Here is a 17,929-nt window from a genome sequence, read left to right on the forward strand (position 1 = left end):
TTCAATTTCCAAGAGGCCACTAACCAAGAGGAGATTGTTGCATTGGATGGAGTCCACCATGGCCAAGGAAATTGCTACACATGATGAGGGTATGTCTATGTGAGAGTGTTGTAGGCAATTTGGCATGAGTATTATAGCCCTAGTTGCTTGGATAGATGGCAGATCCTAAAAGAAGCATAGAGGCCCCTAAACCATTATTACAGTTGATGAGGAAGAAGTCCTTCTCAATTGGGCATTCAAAATGCAAGACATTGGGCAATCAATCTTTTTTAAGATGCCTAAGATTGAAGGTTGTTGAATTGTGTCAAGTGTGTGAGACTACTTTTGCCAATGGCATCCGTAGAAAGAGTTGGTGGGATGGATTTCAGAGGAGACACCCACAACTTACTTTTTGCGTGAGTGAAAACCTAGACAAAGCAAGGGCAGTGAATCTTCATCCAAAAGTGGTAAAACCATTCCATGACAACCTGCAAGCCATGTATAATCTACATAATTACCCCTCGGAGAACATTTGGAATGCTGATAAAATAGGGATGCAAGGTTGTAAGGACAAAGGTATGCAGGTGTTGGCTCAAAAGGGCTCAAAAGTTGTGTATGGCATAACACCAGACAATGGCTCACGATTCTTTGTTGTGTCAATGTTGTAGGAAAAGCCTTGCCAAGCTATTACATTTTTAATGAGAGGAAAGCCATGCACAACTACTTGATGGAATGCGAAGATGGACCTATTATGTCAATGCAAAATAGCATTTTTTTGCAAGTAAAATGTGGCTGATTATATTAATCAAAAAATTTTATTACAACAGGGTGCTCATGCTCAACAGACTAGTTGGAGCTGATGCAAAGTCACAAACACATCATGTATACAAGCCTCTCAAGGCAGTCTCAGGGGGATGGGGGCAAAAAGTCATGGAGGGGGGGTGTATCGCCATCTGGGGCTACCTGCCTGCATCATGAAGAACAAGTCCTGGCCGCCCTAGGTGCACAAGAAGTGACAACGAAGCTCCTAACGAGCTCAAGACTCACCCTGCACCTGGTCCCACCAGCCCTGAAGGGAGTGGATGAGGAGGGGGTGTATCACCATCTGGAGCTGCTTGCCTTTATCATGAAGAACAGGTCCTGGCCGCCCCAAGTGTGCAAGAAGTGAAAACGGAGCTCCTAACGAGCTCGAGACTCACCCTGCACCTGGTCACACCTACCCCGAAGGAGTGGATAATGGAAGTCCAAATTTCTGCCAAAGTCGCCTATACTGAAAAGCTCTCCCCGCCGCCAAAAACCTCCTGACAGCGTGCCTTCCAGATGTGCCATCTAGTAAGACTCCCTACGATCTCCCACACCTCAGAGCGGTCTACTCTGGGCTCCAATACCTAGCGGCTAGGTAAAGCCTCCAAGCCACCACTGCGCAAGACCCAGCCTCAATGATGAAAATCATGTCCTACATCTCGACCTCATACAAAAGTTGACGCCCCTGGCTACTTGCCTGCCTACTAGCAGAAAGCTCCCCACGAGATGCATCCAAGGCTGGGTGCCAAATGGCAGAGAATACGGCATGCTCCTCTCCACACGAGCCATGTCGCCTCGCACCACCAAAGGAAGTGCTTTGGAGTTTCCAAAAGCTATTGTGGGCAACGTTTACACCCTCCATCCTACTACATCTAGACTAGCCAACTCCTCACCACCAAACCTCCATATTCCGAAAGCCATAGGATGTACGATACCCTCCTCGGCCTCTAGTTGTCCCATAGGCGGCGCTAGAAAGTCCGACGGAAGGCATCTGTGATGCTGTGCTCCACCCAGTATCTGCTGCGCGAAGGCACCTAATCCATGTCCTAAATAAGTACATGTCTGTCAATCCTGGCTATGTACTCCAAGAACCTTAGTGGCTTCTTGGCAACCGCAGTGGCCGGCCATAGCCACTCTCTGTTGGGGTAAAGGCGCCTCCGCTGTGCCGCCCCGTGTATTACTACACTGACAGTACCCGCCACTGCACACTGCAGGTGGCGGGCGCCCATCACGTCACTTTATTCTTTACATTCATTTTAGTGACTAGTAAATAAAAGAAGGCTCAGTCACACATTGTGACTGTTGGAGTTCCCATTTCTTGTCTCTCTCTTTCTTGCTCTTGCTCTCCCGCCATAGCTCGCGTGCAAGCTTCGATCCTTCTCACCTTTCAACTAGTATCAGAGCTTGGCTTCCTCTTACTCGAGCTCAACTCGATGCTTCTCTACCTTCGCATCGACTCCCTTCACGCATTGGGTCTCCATCCCGACAGCCATAGCCGATCTCTCGAGCTTCTGACACTCCCCGGCTTCCCGAGCTCCCTCCCGGCATTGTTGGGCTTCTTCACGGCCTTGCCCTTGAGGTATTGCATCAGAGTTTGAAGGGTTTTACTTCAGTTCTCAGTTTTAAACAGTGCTGGAAACAGGGCAGCCACACTTGGCATTGGCATTTGATGCTTATACTCTACTCCGGTTACCTCGTTTGATGCCCGTATGCGGCCTACATGATGCCTAGTGCCTTGGGAATGTATGCACATAATTATGCCATGATTTTGGCCTGAAATGTTGACTGATTTGGGACTGTCATTTATTGTTATACAGTGCTGGAAATAGGGCAGCCACACTTGGCATTGGCATTTGATGCTTATACTCTACTCCGGTTACCTTGTTTGATGCCCGTATGCGGCCTACATGATGCTTAGTGCCTTGGGAATGTATGCACATGATTATGCCATGATTTTGGCCTGAAATATTGGCCTAGGTATCAAACGGTCTGCCCTCTGCACACCCATATGAATCCCAGGTGGATGCCCCACTCTTTGCTAGAGTCCAAGCCCCTAAGAAAACCAACCGACTTTTGCCAGTTGATTTTCGCTCCTATTGCAGTGCAAAACACCTCAAAAGCTAGTCTCACTCTCTCCAGCATCAACTCATCGTCCTCTATATAAAGCGCAGTATCATTTGCATACTCTAAATCTAACAGCTCCATCTCCTCTCTCACTAGAAGTTGGAGGCCACGTAGCCCGCTCACACATGACCTGAGGAAGTAGGACATCGCCTCTGCAAAGAGTAGGAATAGATACGAGGCCAGAGGACAACCTACCGAACCGATCTCTCCAACCGAAACTCCTTCCCCCTCCTGCCACCTATGAGAAATGTAAAATAGCATGGATAACCAAGTAACTATTTGAGGCATGGCTAGAACATTTTAGAACTACAATGCCCAATCCTCCATCCCCCTCAAACCGGCACTTGTTGAGGTGGTGCAAAAAGCTCAAGAGTGTGACATTGACATCATCACACGTGACACTACCCTCACACACATCTCACAAGCTCCAACCTTTATATGTGTCCATCTTTAAACCTTCAAGGCTAATTTTTGCAAAGAGAGGAACCTTTGGCAAGCTCGAAGCTTCTCTACACATGCAAGTAAGGGTGAGCTAGCTATCATTGCATCTAAGACCTTAGATACATCTTACACAGAAAAAAATATCCAAGCAGGCTTCAGGGCAATTGGAATTTGGCCCCCAAACCATGACATCCTCAACTACAATGTATGCCTTGCTCCAATATGGATGTACATGTCCATATTCCAAATTAGGGCCATGATGCTAATGATGGCATGGATGCCCAAGACTGTAGTCATGTTCTTGAAACACGACTCATGGAGAGTGCTGAAGATGGCCTAAATACCCAAGAAATGGCTGACTACATCCTTGTTCCTGCAACACTCATGGGAGAATTAGAAGGACATGTTGTGGCTACTCTTAGCCACTTGTCTGATATGCCTACGTCACCCAATGCTCCATCCACTATCAATCAAGAGGGCCATAATGTCTTGGAATTGCTGCAAATACATTGAGAAAATGTGGCTATCAATCATGTGCATGGGGGCTTTTGTGGACTACTCCAACTCCTTGATCCTCACTTGAGCACAACTCATTGAAAGTCTCAAAGTCAAGAATGCAAAGAAGGCTTAGAATGAGAAGCAAAAGGAGGCAAAGCAGAGATTAAGAGACCAAAAGAGGCAAGAGAACCAAGCTCTTATTGAAGCTCACAAGCGACAAAGGGAAGAAGATAAAAGTACCAAAGAGTCTACGAAGAGGTGGGAATTACAGCAACTTCAATTTGAGAGAACTTCGAGCCAAACTTCGGGCCACCTTGTGGGAGGGCGCACCATCAGCAGCAAGTGACCTGCCCATTTCAAGCTTGTTGCAGCTGCCTATGTAAATGGAGCACGTTGTAGTAGTTGTAGTCCTCCCTAAGCTGCCCATACTATTAACTAATAGCAGCTACAACAACCTTTTGGTCTCAACAATGCTCAAATTGCCAATTGGGTTGTACTTAGATCCCATCTTACACTTTAACAGTTCTCTTTTTTCTATTTCCAATCTTAAATCATTGTCTAGAATGATACAAATACACTGCAACATAAAGGCATAGCAACAAGCAAAGCAAGTTAATCAAACGCAAAGAGAGAGAGCTTACCAATGGCCACATCATGTTGCTTGGATTTCCAAATCACAGGAATCATATGTTTCATTTCTTTTCAGAATGCAATCCTGAGAAGGATGCCTACCCAAGCAATGAAAATTATAGACCAGACACTGAATTAGCAATATATGCAAGGCACCAAGGCAATCATTATGGTTTTACCACCGGCAATCTAGCAGGACCGACCAAAACTATAGTAGTCAAACTGTGTGACTGTCATTGTTTTCAGCTGGTAGCAGTTTAGGGTTTAGGGTGATAGTGGAAGATAGAGTTTGATTAGAAAGGTCACGGAATCATGCCATAGTTGAGGGAATGTACACTTGCCTATTGAAAAAGCTCTGTATCCCATAGCTTGGATGGATCCAAAGTGATCAAAATACCGACTACATTACTGAAATTCAAGAAATAGGTTCCCAAAATTCGAGAAATAGGTTCTTGAAATTTGAGAAATACTCAGTACACAAATAGGTTCCTGAAATTCGAGAAACTACTTATTAGAATTTCCAGAAATCTTACCTTGGCAAGAAAACCAAACTGGTCAAGCATGTGAGTACCAACTATGTCCAGCATGGTAACATTCCATTTCACCACTATACTTATAAGCCAAGTCTGTGTCCAGAAGTTTGTGATGCTATGAGGGCAATGTGTCCCAAGTGAGTTTCAAAAGCAGATAAATCAAACAGTGAACAATAATATGAGGGTACCTTGCTGAAATATTGTGATTCCTTGATAAGAGTTCGAGGACCTTGCAGATTGTAAGAATTCTTGACATGAACTAGTATTTTCCCCTCCCTTGTAAGCCTCATGGACTGAGGATGAAGGATGTGAATTACAAGCCAACATGTGTATAGATCAGTCCTCAAAGAGCTTAGAGCCTTAGGAGGCCTGAATGTATGCAGGAAAGGCTCTTGAAACCTGAGCAGCAAAGTAAGCCAACTTGGCTGGTTCGTCATATGTCAATAAAGGTATAGGAGCAACTGCACTGTGCATATTTGGATCACATGCTAAAACCCCATCCACATCTTTCCATATCTTGCAAAGAAAATTCAATTAGTACACTCCAACTTGTCAAATAACCTTGACAATCCTGCTTTAGTATTTGCTTCTACCTAGTTTTGACTCCCTAATTATCCTTGGAGAGGGTTATGTCTGACACTAGTATAGAGAAGAAACTCCAACAGATCTAAGCATTTAAATTTGCTTGGAACCCATGTCAACAGTGTTCATGCAGCATGCTCAACCAATGCATCTTACCACATCTAATAAGCATTGATGCTAGCATTGAAAGAAGCTGATGTGCCAGGTCGCATGGTTTGGTCTAGTTGACGACCTTCGTGGCTTTGATGAGCCTCCTACACGTGCCCGCAGATCCATTCAAAGATGTCGAAGGCAAGAGGAACATCCTCTTTGTGCTTTCCGAATCTGCTAATCATGGCACTCCATGGCTTTGGCATGGGGGAAGGAGCCCCAAGGTGTTGCAATTCAGAAGCATCAAATTGTGCAATCTCCATATGCAAAGAGGCCCGTATTCCAGAAGCGCCGCCATATTTTGCGGGATTCTAGCACTCGTTGCACTCAATGGCATGCCACAAGAATCAGGGACATGCACATAACCTAGACAAAAGGTCCCTTGTAGGTTCATTACTCTGCTCCCTGCTTTGTAGCCTTTCCTGACATGGTCATCAAGAAACAGGGATGTGGCCCCATCCAGACAAACTCTTCAACAGCTTCTACTTTGTCTTCTGCATTACCTACTTGCTTGCCAAGTTGTCGTTCCTCTTCGTTTTCATCTTGTGTTTCTCGCAGAACAGAAGGAGACGAAAGCGGCAAAGGAGAAGGGATAGCGAGGGAGCGAGGAGGTGAACAAACCAAGCTTAGGGCTAGTCAATGTTGCCCAGCACGCAGAACGTTGAGAGGGAGAGACATAGCGCATGTATCCACAGAGGCCCCTGATCTCTAAACCTGATCTAGGGCCACATGGAGATGCATGCAACATGCTCTTGACATGCAGTGGCACTGTCTCGCTATAGTAGAGTGAGAGTATGACTTGGCAGGCATTGCCATGCATGGTAAAAGGGCAGTGTTGCCCCAAAACATTGGGCCTTTTTGCACCGCTATTTCTCCTTTTCCAATTAAGAAAAGGCCCCCCAATTGCCACGCGGCATCTTCAGATTTTTTGTGGGGTGCAGGGTAAGGTGGGCCTTGGTGGTCATGTGGCCAAGTGGGTGGTTTGACCCAAAAAAAAAAAAACCAGAAATGTGTGCGGCCCAATAGATGTCACTAAATACTACCCCTTACCTTAAGTTGTTTGGGAAATGCTCTCACCATGCCACCTTGAGTTTGCAAGAGAGCTTGGGTGCTTTGACAGCTCTTAAAAGTCTGGATAAATTGAATTCTAATCACAACCTCCTATAAGTCGTTAGGGAAAGTTAATTCAAGAGCCTTTGGTTGGGCACATGCCTTGTTCTGTTTGACTCTGTTACGACTAACTGCCTGTTGTTGGTGACAACCGTAATCTAGGGTATATGTAAGCATCAACTTTGTCAAACCTTGCCTTGTCGGATGTGGGAGATATGGGCATATAAGGACCTATTCCCACCAAGATGCGGTTCCCAACCAGATTGGAAATGGTTCATATGTGTTGGAGTGCACAATCCGGTTCACAACCAGGAACCTTTCTCAGCCATTTGGAGAGATGCTTGCCCAATGAGGTTCACTTCCAGTTCAATGCACATGTAATATCTGCTATTGGTCAGCAATGCTAGGCATAACTTTTCAGGCTATGAAAGTAATTTTTAATTTTTCCAATTTCCTTTTGACACAACCTGCACATCTCTATGGTTGCGAGCCTTTTTGTTGGTGTCCTAACTTGTGAATCACCAATACGGTACAACCGGGAAAAAGATGATGAGGTGGCTAAAAACCTATGGCTATTGAAGGTTGCCTAACATCTGACTATACAACCAAATATAGCTCGTCAAGCAGCAAATGTGATTTAGTACTCTGATTGCATTCCGTTTGAAAGGTACAAGGGTCATAGGTCCACGTGTGCAACAACTCGCCTACGCGACTGACTCTTCATGTGCCTAAGGCTGGTTACACACCAAATGAGGGACTCCCGCTTTGTAAGCTTTAACCAATCAAAACACTTATTTAAGAGTTGGGCATCCGCAGTCTTTTACACACTGGACAGACAAGAGTGCATTTTTTGCATTTGTAACCAATCAAAAATTTTATAAGTTTATTGTTTTTTATTTTTTTTATAAACTATGTCTATTTGGTAGTAAAGATATAATGCCTATACTCGCGCCCAAAATCAAAAAGTGCATGCCCACACTCTAGGCAGGGATTGGCTGTCCGTAACTTGGGGTGTAACCAGCCTAAAATGTGAGCGATGCAATCAAGACTGTTCTCCCCCATTACCTTTTTTGGGTGAGCAATAAAGTCTTCTTTTCTTGTTCTTTTATTAATTTTCAAAACGTTCTTTTGGAAATTTAGAGGTTTTCTTTCCGGACTGTTAGTGAACATTGTCACTTTACACAAGAAACCATCCCTTTCATTGAAGATTTGTTTTAGGATTCTCCTTGTAACTTCATACATGTGTCCTTAAGAGCCGTATCTTAGCCAACTTGAGTGATTGGTGGACATGCGTCATCTAAAACTTTGTTTCATCTTTTCCAAAGAGAATCTCTTATGAGAAATATTAGCCTTTAACCCATTGGAGACAACCTCTTTTGGACTTGAAAGTATAATGCTTGAAAGCATAATACATCCAACAATTCATGCAATACTTGAAACATAATGTTATACTCAAAGTATAATATGCATTATGATTCAATCTACCAATGGTGCTTAATATGCAATACTTGAAACATAATGCTATATTCAAAGTTTAATGTGCATTATGATTCAATGTTTGATGGATGTAAGCATCCTTGATAGTTATTGTGTGACATAGATAATATTGGAGATTTAGTGGGAGGCTTGGGACTTGGAAATCTCTCTCCAATTCACCAACATATATCGACTTGAGCTATTACTTTCAGGTACACATTGACAACCTTCTTTTATTGTTTCACATAACAACCTTTGAAAAGCATGCATATTATACTCATAACATAAGGTACATTACTTTATGTTATCTTTTTATGTATTGTAGATAGCTTGACCATGAATCCATCCAAATCTCAAAAGGCTTTGGCGAGGAAAAGAAAGGCTTATCCTTCTATAGCCTCTTTTCTATCAAGAGGTCAAAGTGCTGGTGGAAGGCCAGGGGGTTTTGTATCAGGAGATGCTAATGAAACTATGGGTCAAATGTCAGCACTGAATGCAAATGCTTCTAGAATGCAAGAGGGAATGACTTTAGCGGTGTCAAATGATTCAGAAAACATAAATGTGAATGTGGGAAATGCAACAGAGAGTTCTTCCAATGTTGATGCTTCTATGAAAAAGGTGAAACGAAAGTGGCGACATCAATGGATTCTTTTGCATCCATGGGCATACATATGTAAAAATTTACGTAACGAGGAAAGAGTGAAATGCCAATGGTGTCAAGATGCTAGCAAAGTAAATACCTATACACAAGGAGGCTCTCAAAGCATCCAATTGTCGGCATTGAATGATCATGCTAAGACCTCTGATCACATTAGTGTAGTACATGCTCGTAATGCCAAGGCAAAGATTGGCAGTGATGGCAAAGGACCTATGGACCATGGATTAGATACCATAGTTCATAGTGAACAAAAGCGGATCATATCATGCATGAAATTGGTATATTTTTGTGTGTGCGAGGACATACGATTGGAAAAATATTCGCAGTTATGCAGGTTGCAAAGGGATCTTTGTACTCCAAATATGCCAGCATCAGATGAGTATGGGTCCTATGTAAATCCAATTTCAGGAAGGGAAATGATGTTGGCTATGAGGGACCATGTTCGAAAGCAAATGTATTTAGAGATGTGTGCTAGGCCTTTCTTTTCATTGCTCATTGATGAGAGCACTGACCGCACTATGGAAAAGCATCTAATTATCTATGTTTCATATATCAATGATGGAGGTAGAGGACATGCTATTTGTAGATTTGTGCGGTTGTTGCCAGTGGATAATGGAACATCTGAGGCCATGTATGATGCTATAAATGCATTTTTCTTGGAAAGTGGTTTAAACATGCAAAAATTAGTTGCTATTGCAAGTGATGGAGCTTTGGCTATGACAGGGCATAGGACAGGAGTTGTGGCACGCTTTCGAGCATCATTGCCACGTGTCATAGGGATTCATTGTATTGCCCATCGACAAGCATTTGCACCAAAAGATGGATTTGTGACACATCCACATATATTTGCCTTTGTGGATAAGGTTGCAAGCAAAGTATATTCATGGCTAGGAAGATCAACAAACCGACATATGGAACTTTGGAAAATAATGCATGAGTATGACATTATGGACATGAAAATGTTACGAATGCATGCAATTCGGTGGCTCTCAAGGGGCAAGGTGATGGAAAAGTTTGTTGAGATTATGCCTACTATTCTTGAGCAGTGGAAACGACATGAGAAAAAATGGTATAAATATGCTATAACGTTTATGGTACAATTCATCATACACCTTTTAGCAGATGTGCTTGGAGAGTTGAACAAACTCAACTTTGAATTTCAAAGGCAAGAGATGGATGTAACAACGATTGGTGCCCTTATTGATCTAACATTTGAGAAGCTCAATAGGAGATATATCACGTGTGATGATGATCAATTTGGTATTGGTTCAAAGCATCTCTCGGCATTCTTGAAAATGACAAAAAATGGAAAGTTGGTTTTTGTAGATGGTAATGGTATATTGAAATATGTTGCAATTCCAAAAGTGTCAAAAAAGAAGAAAAAAGGAGCTAAGAATACAAGTGATTCAGAAAAAGAAGATGAGGACTTGGACTTAAACACAATTCCTGAAGGTGATGGAAATGAGACATGTTCTCTTTCAGAATGCATTGGTGTTGCACAAGCATATGTGCAAAATGTTTTGAATGCTTTAACTAGTAGATTTGAGGATCTACCAGTCTTCAATGCATTCAAGATATTTAATCCTTCTTCATATCCCACGGATGATATTGATCGAGACAAAAGGAGCCAAGAATGGTTGGAAAGACTAATCAACAAAGTTAATGTTGATAGTCAAACAGTTGATATTCGAAGATGCATGAATGAACGAGAGGATTTTGTTGGGATGCTATATCGTGTCGCAAGAAATAGGGGCATGTATGATGCTTGGGAGTTTAGTAGTAGCACAAAGACTTGGTGGGATTTATATCCAGGAATGATGCGTTTATGGCAAACATGCATAGTCATTCTAGCAAGTACAGCCTCTTGTGAGCGAGGGTTTTCTAGACAAAATATTATTAAAAATAACTTGAGATCCGGCTTATGTCTTGACACACTAGATGGGTTGATGCTATTATCCATTGATGCACATGATAGCTCCCAAATCGATTGGAAAGATATTTGGGATATTTGGATGGATGCAAAGAATAGAAGGCAATGCCACTAGAATGATCAAATGGATGCATCTTCTTATTGCTTGTGCTAGCAATTTTCATGGAGAGTTTTAAATTATTTATTTTATGATGAATGATTGATGGGAACCTATATATGGATGATGAATTGTGGCTCATGTTAGGTTGTTACATTTTGAATCTATTTTCCTATGATAGGTTGTAGCATTTCGAATTTATCTTCTTATGATGGAGTATTGGTAGGTAGTGAAAACTCATTTGTCATATGCAAAGTGGATTGAACATTGATTTTAGGTCCTATGAGCATTCAAATTTATAGTTTTAAAACCTTAATTAAAAACTTTTCTATGTCACCTGTCATTCACATTTTTGGTGTGTCATTTGACTAATAAACTTTTTTATGTCACCAGTCATGTGAAAGGAAATTTTAACATTTGCTTGTCATTAAAAAAATCTAAGGGACCCGTCGAATTTAGGCCCTCCCTGTCTAAGTTGACACTTGACAGTGCGTGTGAAATTGGTATACATTCAAGGGAAACGTAAGGGCGCACGTAAGTACCAAAGACTTCAGTGATTAACAAATGAATGAATTAACTACTTCAAGACACCAAAGCAGCGCAGTATTATCTTATCTACCACTCTAATTCAAGCCAGCACCGTTGAGAGAGAGAGAGAGAGAGAGATAGCCACAACTTACTTTTTGCGTGAGTGAAAACCTAGACAAAGCAAGGGTAGTGAATCTTCATCCAAAAGCGGTAAAACCGTTCCATGACAACTTGCAAGCCATGTATAATGTACATATAATTACCCCCTGGAGAACATTTGGAATGCTCACAAAACAGGGATGCAAGGTTGTAAGGACAAAGGTATGCAGGTGTTGGCTCAAAAGGGTTCAAAAGTTGTGTATGACATAACACTAGACAATGGCTCACGATTCTTTGTTGTGTCAATGTTGTAGGAAAAGCCTTGCCAGGCTATTACATTTTTAATGGGAGGAAAGCCATGCACAACTACTTGATGGAATGCAAAGATGGAGCTATTATGTCAATGCAAAATAGCATTTTTTTGCAAGCAAAAAAACATTTTTTTGCCAGTAAAATGTGGCTGATTATATTACTCAAAAAAACTGATTACAACAGGGTGCTCATGCTCAACAGACTAGTTGGAGCTTATGCAAAGTCACAAGCACATCATGTATACAAGCCTCTCAAGGTAGTCTCAAGGGGATGGGGGCAAAAAGTCATGGAGGGGGGGTGTATCGCCATTTGGGGCTGCTTGCCTGCATCATGAAGAATAGGTCCTGGCCGCTCCAGGTGCACAGGAAGTGACAACGGAGCTCCTAACGAGCTCAAGACTCGCCCTGCACCTGGTCCCATTGGCCCCAAAGGGAGTGGATGAGGGGGGTGTATCACCATCTGGGGCTACTTGCCTTCATCATGAAGAACAGGTCCTGGCTGCCCTAGGTGCGCAGGAAGTGAAAACGGAGCTCCTGACGAGCTCGAGACTCGCCCTACACGGTCGCACCTGCCCCAAAGGAGTGGATGATGGAAGTCAGAGCTCTACCAAAGTCGCCTATACTGAAAAGCTCTCCCCGCTGCCGCCAAAAACCTCCTGAGAGCGTGCCTTCCAGATGTGCCATCTAGTAAGACTCCCTACGATCTCCCACACCTCAAAGCGGTCTGCTATGGGCTCCAATACCTGGCGGATGGGTAAAGCCTCCAAGCCACCACTGCGCAAGACCTAGCCTCAATGATGAAAATGGTGTCCTACATCCCGACCTCATACAAAAGGTGATGGCCCTGGCTGCCTGCCTGCCTAGTAGCAGAAAGCTCCCCACGAGATGCATCCAAGGCTGGGTGCCAAACGGCAGAGAAAACGGCATGCTCCTCTCCACACGAGCCGTGTCGCCTCGCACGACCAAAGGAAGTGCTTTGGAGTTTCCAGAAGCTATTGTGGGCAACGTTTACACCCTCCATCCTACTACATCTAAACTAGCCAACTCCCCACTACCAAACCTCCATATGCCGAAATCCATAAGAGGTACGATACCCTCCTCGGCCTCCAGTTGTCCCATAGGTGGTGCTAGAAAGTTCGACGGAAGGCATCCGTGATGCTGTGCTCCACCCAGTATCTGCTACGTGAAGGCACCTAATCCATGTCATACATAAGTACATGTCTGCCAATCCTAGCTATGTACTCCAAGAACCTTAGTGGCTTCTTGGCAACTGTAGTGGCCGGCCATAGCCACTCTCCAGGGCCACACTCCAACTCATCAAGTTGCATGCTCTCCCATATCCAGAGGCACCACTCCCGGAACTCCTCCTAGAACACATAAGGGTCCAAACACCAGGTCTTTCCCTGAAGACCAACCACATCAATCCTCCTCCAAGGAAGGACAACGATCTCCTCATCCTACTACCCTCTTTCAAGGTCCAAACACCCCCCTCCTGCACGGTGAAGAAAGTCCCGTAGGGGGCGCCACCCACTCTACATGTCACCTATAGGGGGATACCTGCCAATGAAAATCTAGTAGCCCTCACCTCACTAGGCTCTACCAGCTCTCATATCAGGGGGTCAGGCCACTCCTGAGGTATCGCTGCGTCAATCTCCCTTCTCCTTGACTCAACTCCTCTCTGACAACCTGATGCCTGCTACAACACCTCCTGGTTCACCATTCTGTACACCTCCCGCCATGTCCTGATGGTATGAGCACGGCCAGCCTCCCAACCCCCAACTCACTAGATGTGGGGGCGCTTACCAATCTCTATCCCGTCCCAATCTCTAACCTGTGGGTTCCAAACCATTGGCTGGTGGTCTATCTCCTCCTGGCATCCTGGGGGGCTCCAAATTAGGGTCTTACAGAGGCCCTGCCACACACGAAGTAAGCTGCAAAGGAAGGAGGATATGGGGGGCGTGATCTAGGTCATTTTGAAGATCCATCTCAAGGATGGCCTCCAATCACCACAGAGTCTCGGTCTGCACTCTTGGAGACCCTCCTATAGCAGGACCTTCCAGGCCTACCCTCCATGTGTGAGCCCGTGAACTACTAGCTTGGCCAAAAGGGCCAAGCTCTGGAACTCTAGATCTATGATCCCAAGCCCTCCCTTAGACCAATGCCGGATGATGGTCCCCCACGCCACCTTGGCCCGAGAATCCCTGGAATTGTCTAACCCTGCCTAGAGAAAATTTTGCACTAGGCAGCGAAGCTGAACTACACAAGACAAGGAAAAGCACCAACACGAGGCGATGTACCAAGTCATTGCTAGGAGGATCTGGATGACCACCAAGGCTCGGCCCGCTAAGGAAAGGCGGGCAGTACTCCAATAAGTTAGCTTCCACCTGATAGAGACGAGAACTTAACGAAACTACTCGGCAAGAGGGATGTCGAGTCCCGCCTAGAACCCTAGGTATCAGATGGTTTGCCCTCTACACACCCATCTGAATCCCAGGTGGATGCTCCACTGCTTGCTAGAGTCCAGGTCCGTAAGGAAACCAACCGACTTTTGCCAGTTGATTTTTTCTCCTGCCTGCAGTGCAAAACACCTCCAAAGCTAGTCTCACTCTCTCCAGCATCAACTCATCGTCCTCTATATAAAGTGCAGTATCATCTGCATACTCTGAATCTAACAGCTCCGTCTCCTCTCTCACTGGAAGTTGGAGGCCACGTAGCCCACTCGCACGTGACCTGAGGAAGTAGGACATCGCCTGTGAAAAGAGTAGGAACAGATACGAGGCCAGAGGACAGCCCTACCGAACCGATCCCTCCAACCGAAATTCCTCCCCCCTCCTGCCACCTATGAGAAATGTAAAATAGCATGGATGACCGAGTAACTATTTGAGGCATGGCGAGAACATTTTAGAACTACAATGCCCAATCCTCCATCCCCCTCAAACGGGCACTTGTTGAGGTGGTGCAAAAAGCTCAAGAGTGTGACATTGACATTATCACACGTGACACTACCCTCACACGCATCTCACAAGCTCCAACCTTTATATGTGTCCATCTTTAAACCCTTCAAGGCTAATTTTTGCAAAGAGAGGAACCTTTGGCAAGCTCGAAGCTTCTCTACACATGCAAGTAAGGGTGAGCTAGCTACCATTGCATCTAGGACCTTAGATACATCTTGCACAGAGAGAAATATCCAAGCAGGCTTCAGGGCAATTGGAATTTGGCCCCCAAAACCATGACATCCTCAACTACAATGTATGCCTTGCTCCAATATGGATGTACATGTCCATATTCCAAATTAGGTAAGGACTTGTTCCCACCAAGGTGCGGTTCCCAACCACATTGGAAATGGTTCACATGTGTTAGAGTGCGCAATCTGGTTCACAACCAGGAACCTTTCTTTGCCATTTGGAGAGATGCTTGCCCAATGAGGTTCACTTCCAGTTCAATGCACATGTAATATCTGCTATTGGTCAGCAATGTTGGGCATAACTTTTCAGGCTATGAAAGTAATTTTTAATTTTTCCAATTTCCTTTTGACACATCCTGCACATCTCTATGGTTGCGAGCCTTTTTGTTGGTGTCCTAACTTGTGAATCACCAATAAGATACAACCGGGAAAAAGATGATGAGGTGGCTAAAAACCTATGGCTATTGAAGGTTGCCTAACATCTGACTATACAACCAAATATAGCTCGTCAAGTAGCGAATGTGATTTAGTACTCTGATCGCATTCCGTTTGAAAGGTACAGGGTCATAGGTCCACGTGTGCAACAACCCGTCTATCCTACCAACTCTTCATGTGCCTAAGGCTGGTTACACACCAAATGAGGGACACCCGCTTTGTAAGCTTTAACCAATCAAAACACTTATTTAAGAGTTGGGCATCCGCAGTCTTTTACACATTGGACGGACAAGAGTGCATTTTTTGCATTTGTAACCAATCAAAAAATTTATAAGTTTATTGTTTTTAAATTTTTTTATAAACTATGTCTATTTGGTAGTAAAGGTATAATGCCTATACTCGTGCCCAGAATCAAAAAGTGCATGGCTACACTCTGGGCAGGGGTTGGCTGTCCGTAACTTGGGGTGTAACCAGCCTAAGGTGTGAGCGATGCAGTCAAGACTCTTCTCCCCCATTACCTTTTCTGGGTGAGCAATAAAGTATTCTTTTCTTGTTGTTTTGTTAATTTCTTTTGGAAATTTAGAGGTTTTCTTTCCGAACTGTTAGTGAACATTGTCACTTTACACAAGAAGGAAACTTCGAGGCTTGACACTTGACAGTGCGTGTGAAATTGGTATACATTCGAGGGAAACGTAAGGGCGCACATAAGCACCAAAGACTTCAGTGATTAACAAATGGATGAATGAACTACTTCAAGACACCAAAGCAGCGCAGTATTATCTATCTTCCACTCTCATTCAAGCCAGCACCGTTGAGAGAGAGAGAGGGCAAACGCTGCTCGGAGCTGTATCAACTACGGAAGCCATGGCGTCTGATCAGCCTCTGAAGGTGGGCTTCGTGCCTGGAACGGGGCGCATGGGGAAGCTTATCGCCAGCCACCTGGCCAAATCAGATGGGGTTCAGACATTCCTGGGCTCCAGGGTTCCTGCCAAGGCCATGGCGGCTGCTTCCTCTCTCTCATCTAATTCCAAGCATCAGGTCCAAGCTGGTTCCAATGCCCAAGCTGCTGCATGGGCCACTGTCATCTTCTGGAGCCCCGTGGTAAGGATCTTTTGTCTGAAGGGGCTAGGGTGGGAATTGTAGGTGCAAGGCGGGAGGGTGGCTTGGCCGTGGGCCTCCATTCATTTTACTTCTAGTATGCAGGGCTCGCTGGAGGATCGCGAAGCTCTTCTCAGATCACTAGCACCGCATCTAGAAAACAAGATCATCATCGATGTCACCAATATTGGATACGTTCTTGACGAAGCTCAGTGGGGCCAAACTTCATCCACCTTACTCAACCAGAAGGCTCTAGGGGTGCCTGCAAAATGGACTACAGCTTTCAAGTCCACCTTTTGGGTGAGCTCTTTCCCATACCCCCCTACTCAGTTCCAATGTTGGGTTTCATTTGCTTACAATTTGATGCTTAATCTTGGATTGATGTGCAGAAACTCCTCGAAGATCTCCCTGATCCTGCGAATCCTCATCATACCTTTGTTGCTGGAGATGATGAGGAAGCCATAGCCACCACTGTTGCTTTGGTCGAGTTGATTCCCGGTTTTAAGGCCATCAGGGCTGGAGGTCTAGTGTACTCCAAGATACTGGAGTGGCTTGGTCCAATGTGGCTGGTTGAACTAGACAAGTTAAATGCAGGAGGCAGATTTAGGAGTGGATGGAGATTTGGTGTTTGAGATGTTTGTTGGGTGATCTGTCCATACAAAGTCCCATGTTTTATGTCCGCAATCACTGAACTGATAGAGCAGTTTGGAATGCAATATGCTGTACTTGTAGCCCTCTCTATCGACAAAAAGGACTTGACACACCTCGCAGGGTTACTGACAAGATGCATTTGCTCCCCTTGCAAACATCTATCGTGATAAAAGGGGTTGTTGCCACCGGGTCTAAGTAAATGACAAATTAGAGTGTAATTGAAATAACATAAATATAACACATTAGTACATGAAAATTACTTTATATGTTGTACATCGCATTATTGTAGCTAGTCTCCAAGCCTGCCAATAAGACTGCTTTGATTTCAAAGTATGTTTTAGGAGCTGTGATGTCTACGTTCGTTTCTTGGTCAAATCATTATAAATGAAAATGAAAACAACAGAACCAAAAGATCCAGCGCTGTCCATTTCAGTCCCCAGATTTTGATCCTTTGTAACTTGTAAGTTGTCTGGAATAACCAGTTTGACAGGTCCATTAGATTTTGCATGGCTCTGCAGCACATATATTTCATTCACTTTAACAGAAAGAGGATACATTATACAGACCCATACACTAGCTGTGTACAAGTCCATAACCCAGTTGTAGTAGTG

The 17,929-nt window shown here is 44.3% G+C and overlaps 1 protein-coding gene and 1 long non-coding RNA gene across 2 annotated transcripts; one reads left to right on the forward strand and one right to left on the reverse strand.

Annotated features, from left to right (window-relative positions):
* Positions 1–4,929: 4,929 nt before the first annotated feature.
* LOC148030525 (uncharacterized) lies at positions 4,930–6,514 on the reverse strand. The gene is made up of 3 exons (XR_015692278.1): positions 5,748–6,514; positions 5,198–5,525; positions 4,930–5,102 (listed from the first exon to the last, which is right to left on the reverse strand). It is a non-coding gene; the product is annotated as an uncharacterized LOC148030525 (long non-coding RNA).
* A 9,740-nt stretch (positions 6,515–16,254) lies between these two features.
* On the forward strand, positions 16,255–17,582 carry LOC148030526 (uncharacterized). The gene is made up of 3 exons (XM_087686866.1): positions 16,255–16,670; positions 16,773–16,967; positions 17,057–17,582. The coding sequence occupies exons 1-3, from the start codon at positions 16,308–16,310 to the stop codon at positions 17,297–17,299; spliced, it is 801 nt and encodes a 266-aa protein (XP_087542992.1). The 5' UTR covers positions 16,255–16,307; the 3' UTR covers positions 17,300–17,582.
* Positions 17,583–17,929: the final 347 nt, after the last annotated feature.

This window comes from Lygodium microphyllum, chromosome 10 (genome assembly GCF_053477565.2).
Source record: "Lygodium microphyllum isolate KBCC chromosome 10, Lygodium_microphyllum_v1.1.10, whole genome shotgun sequence".
Lineage (NCBI taxonomy): Eukaryota > Viridiplantae > Streptophyta > Polypodiopsida > Schizaeales > Lygodiaceae > Lygodium > Lygodium microphyllum.

Bases quoted from the DNA above. Each gene is read 5' to 3' on its own strand.
- LOC148030526 (XM_087686866.1), top strand. From the start codon at position 16,308: ATGAATGAACTACTTCAAGACACCAAAGCAGCGCAGTATTATCTATCT. The intron at 16,671-16,772 runs GTAAGGATCTTT...TCTAGTATGCAG, and splicing joins TCATCTTCTGGAGCCCCGTG to GGCTCGCTGGAGGATCGCGA. The intron at 16,968-17,056 runs GTGAGCTCTTTC...ATTGATGTGCAG, and splicing joins CTTTCAAGTCCACCTTTTGG to AAACTCCTCGAAGATCTCCC.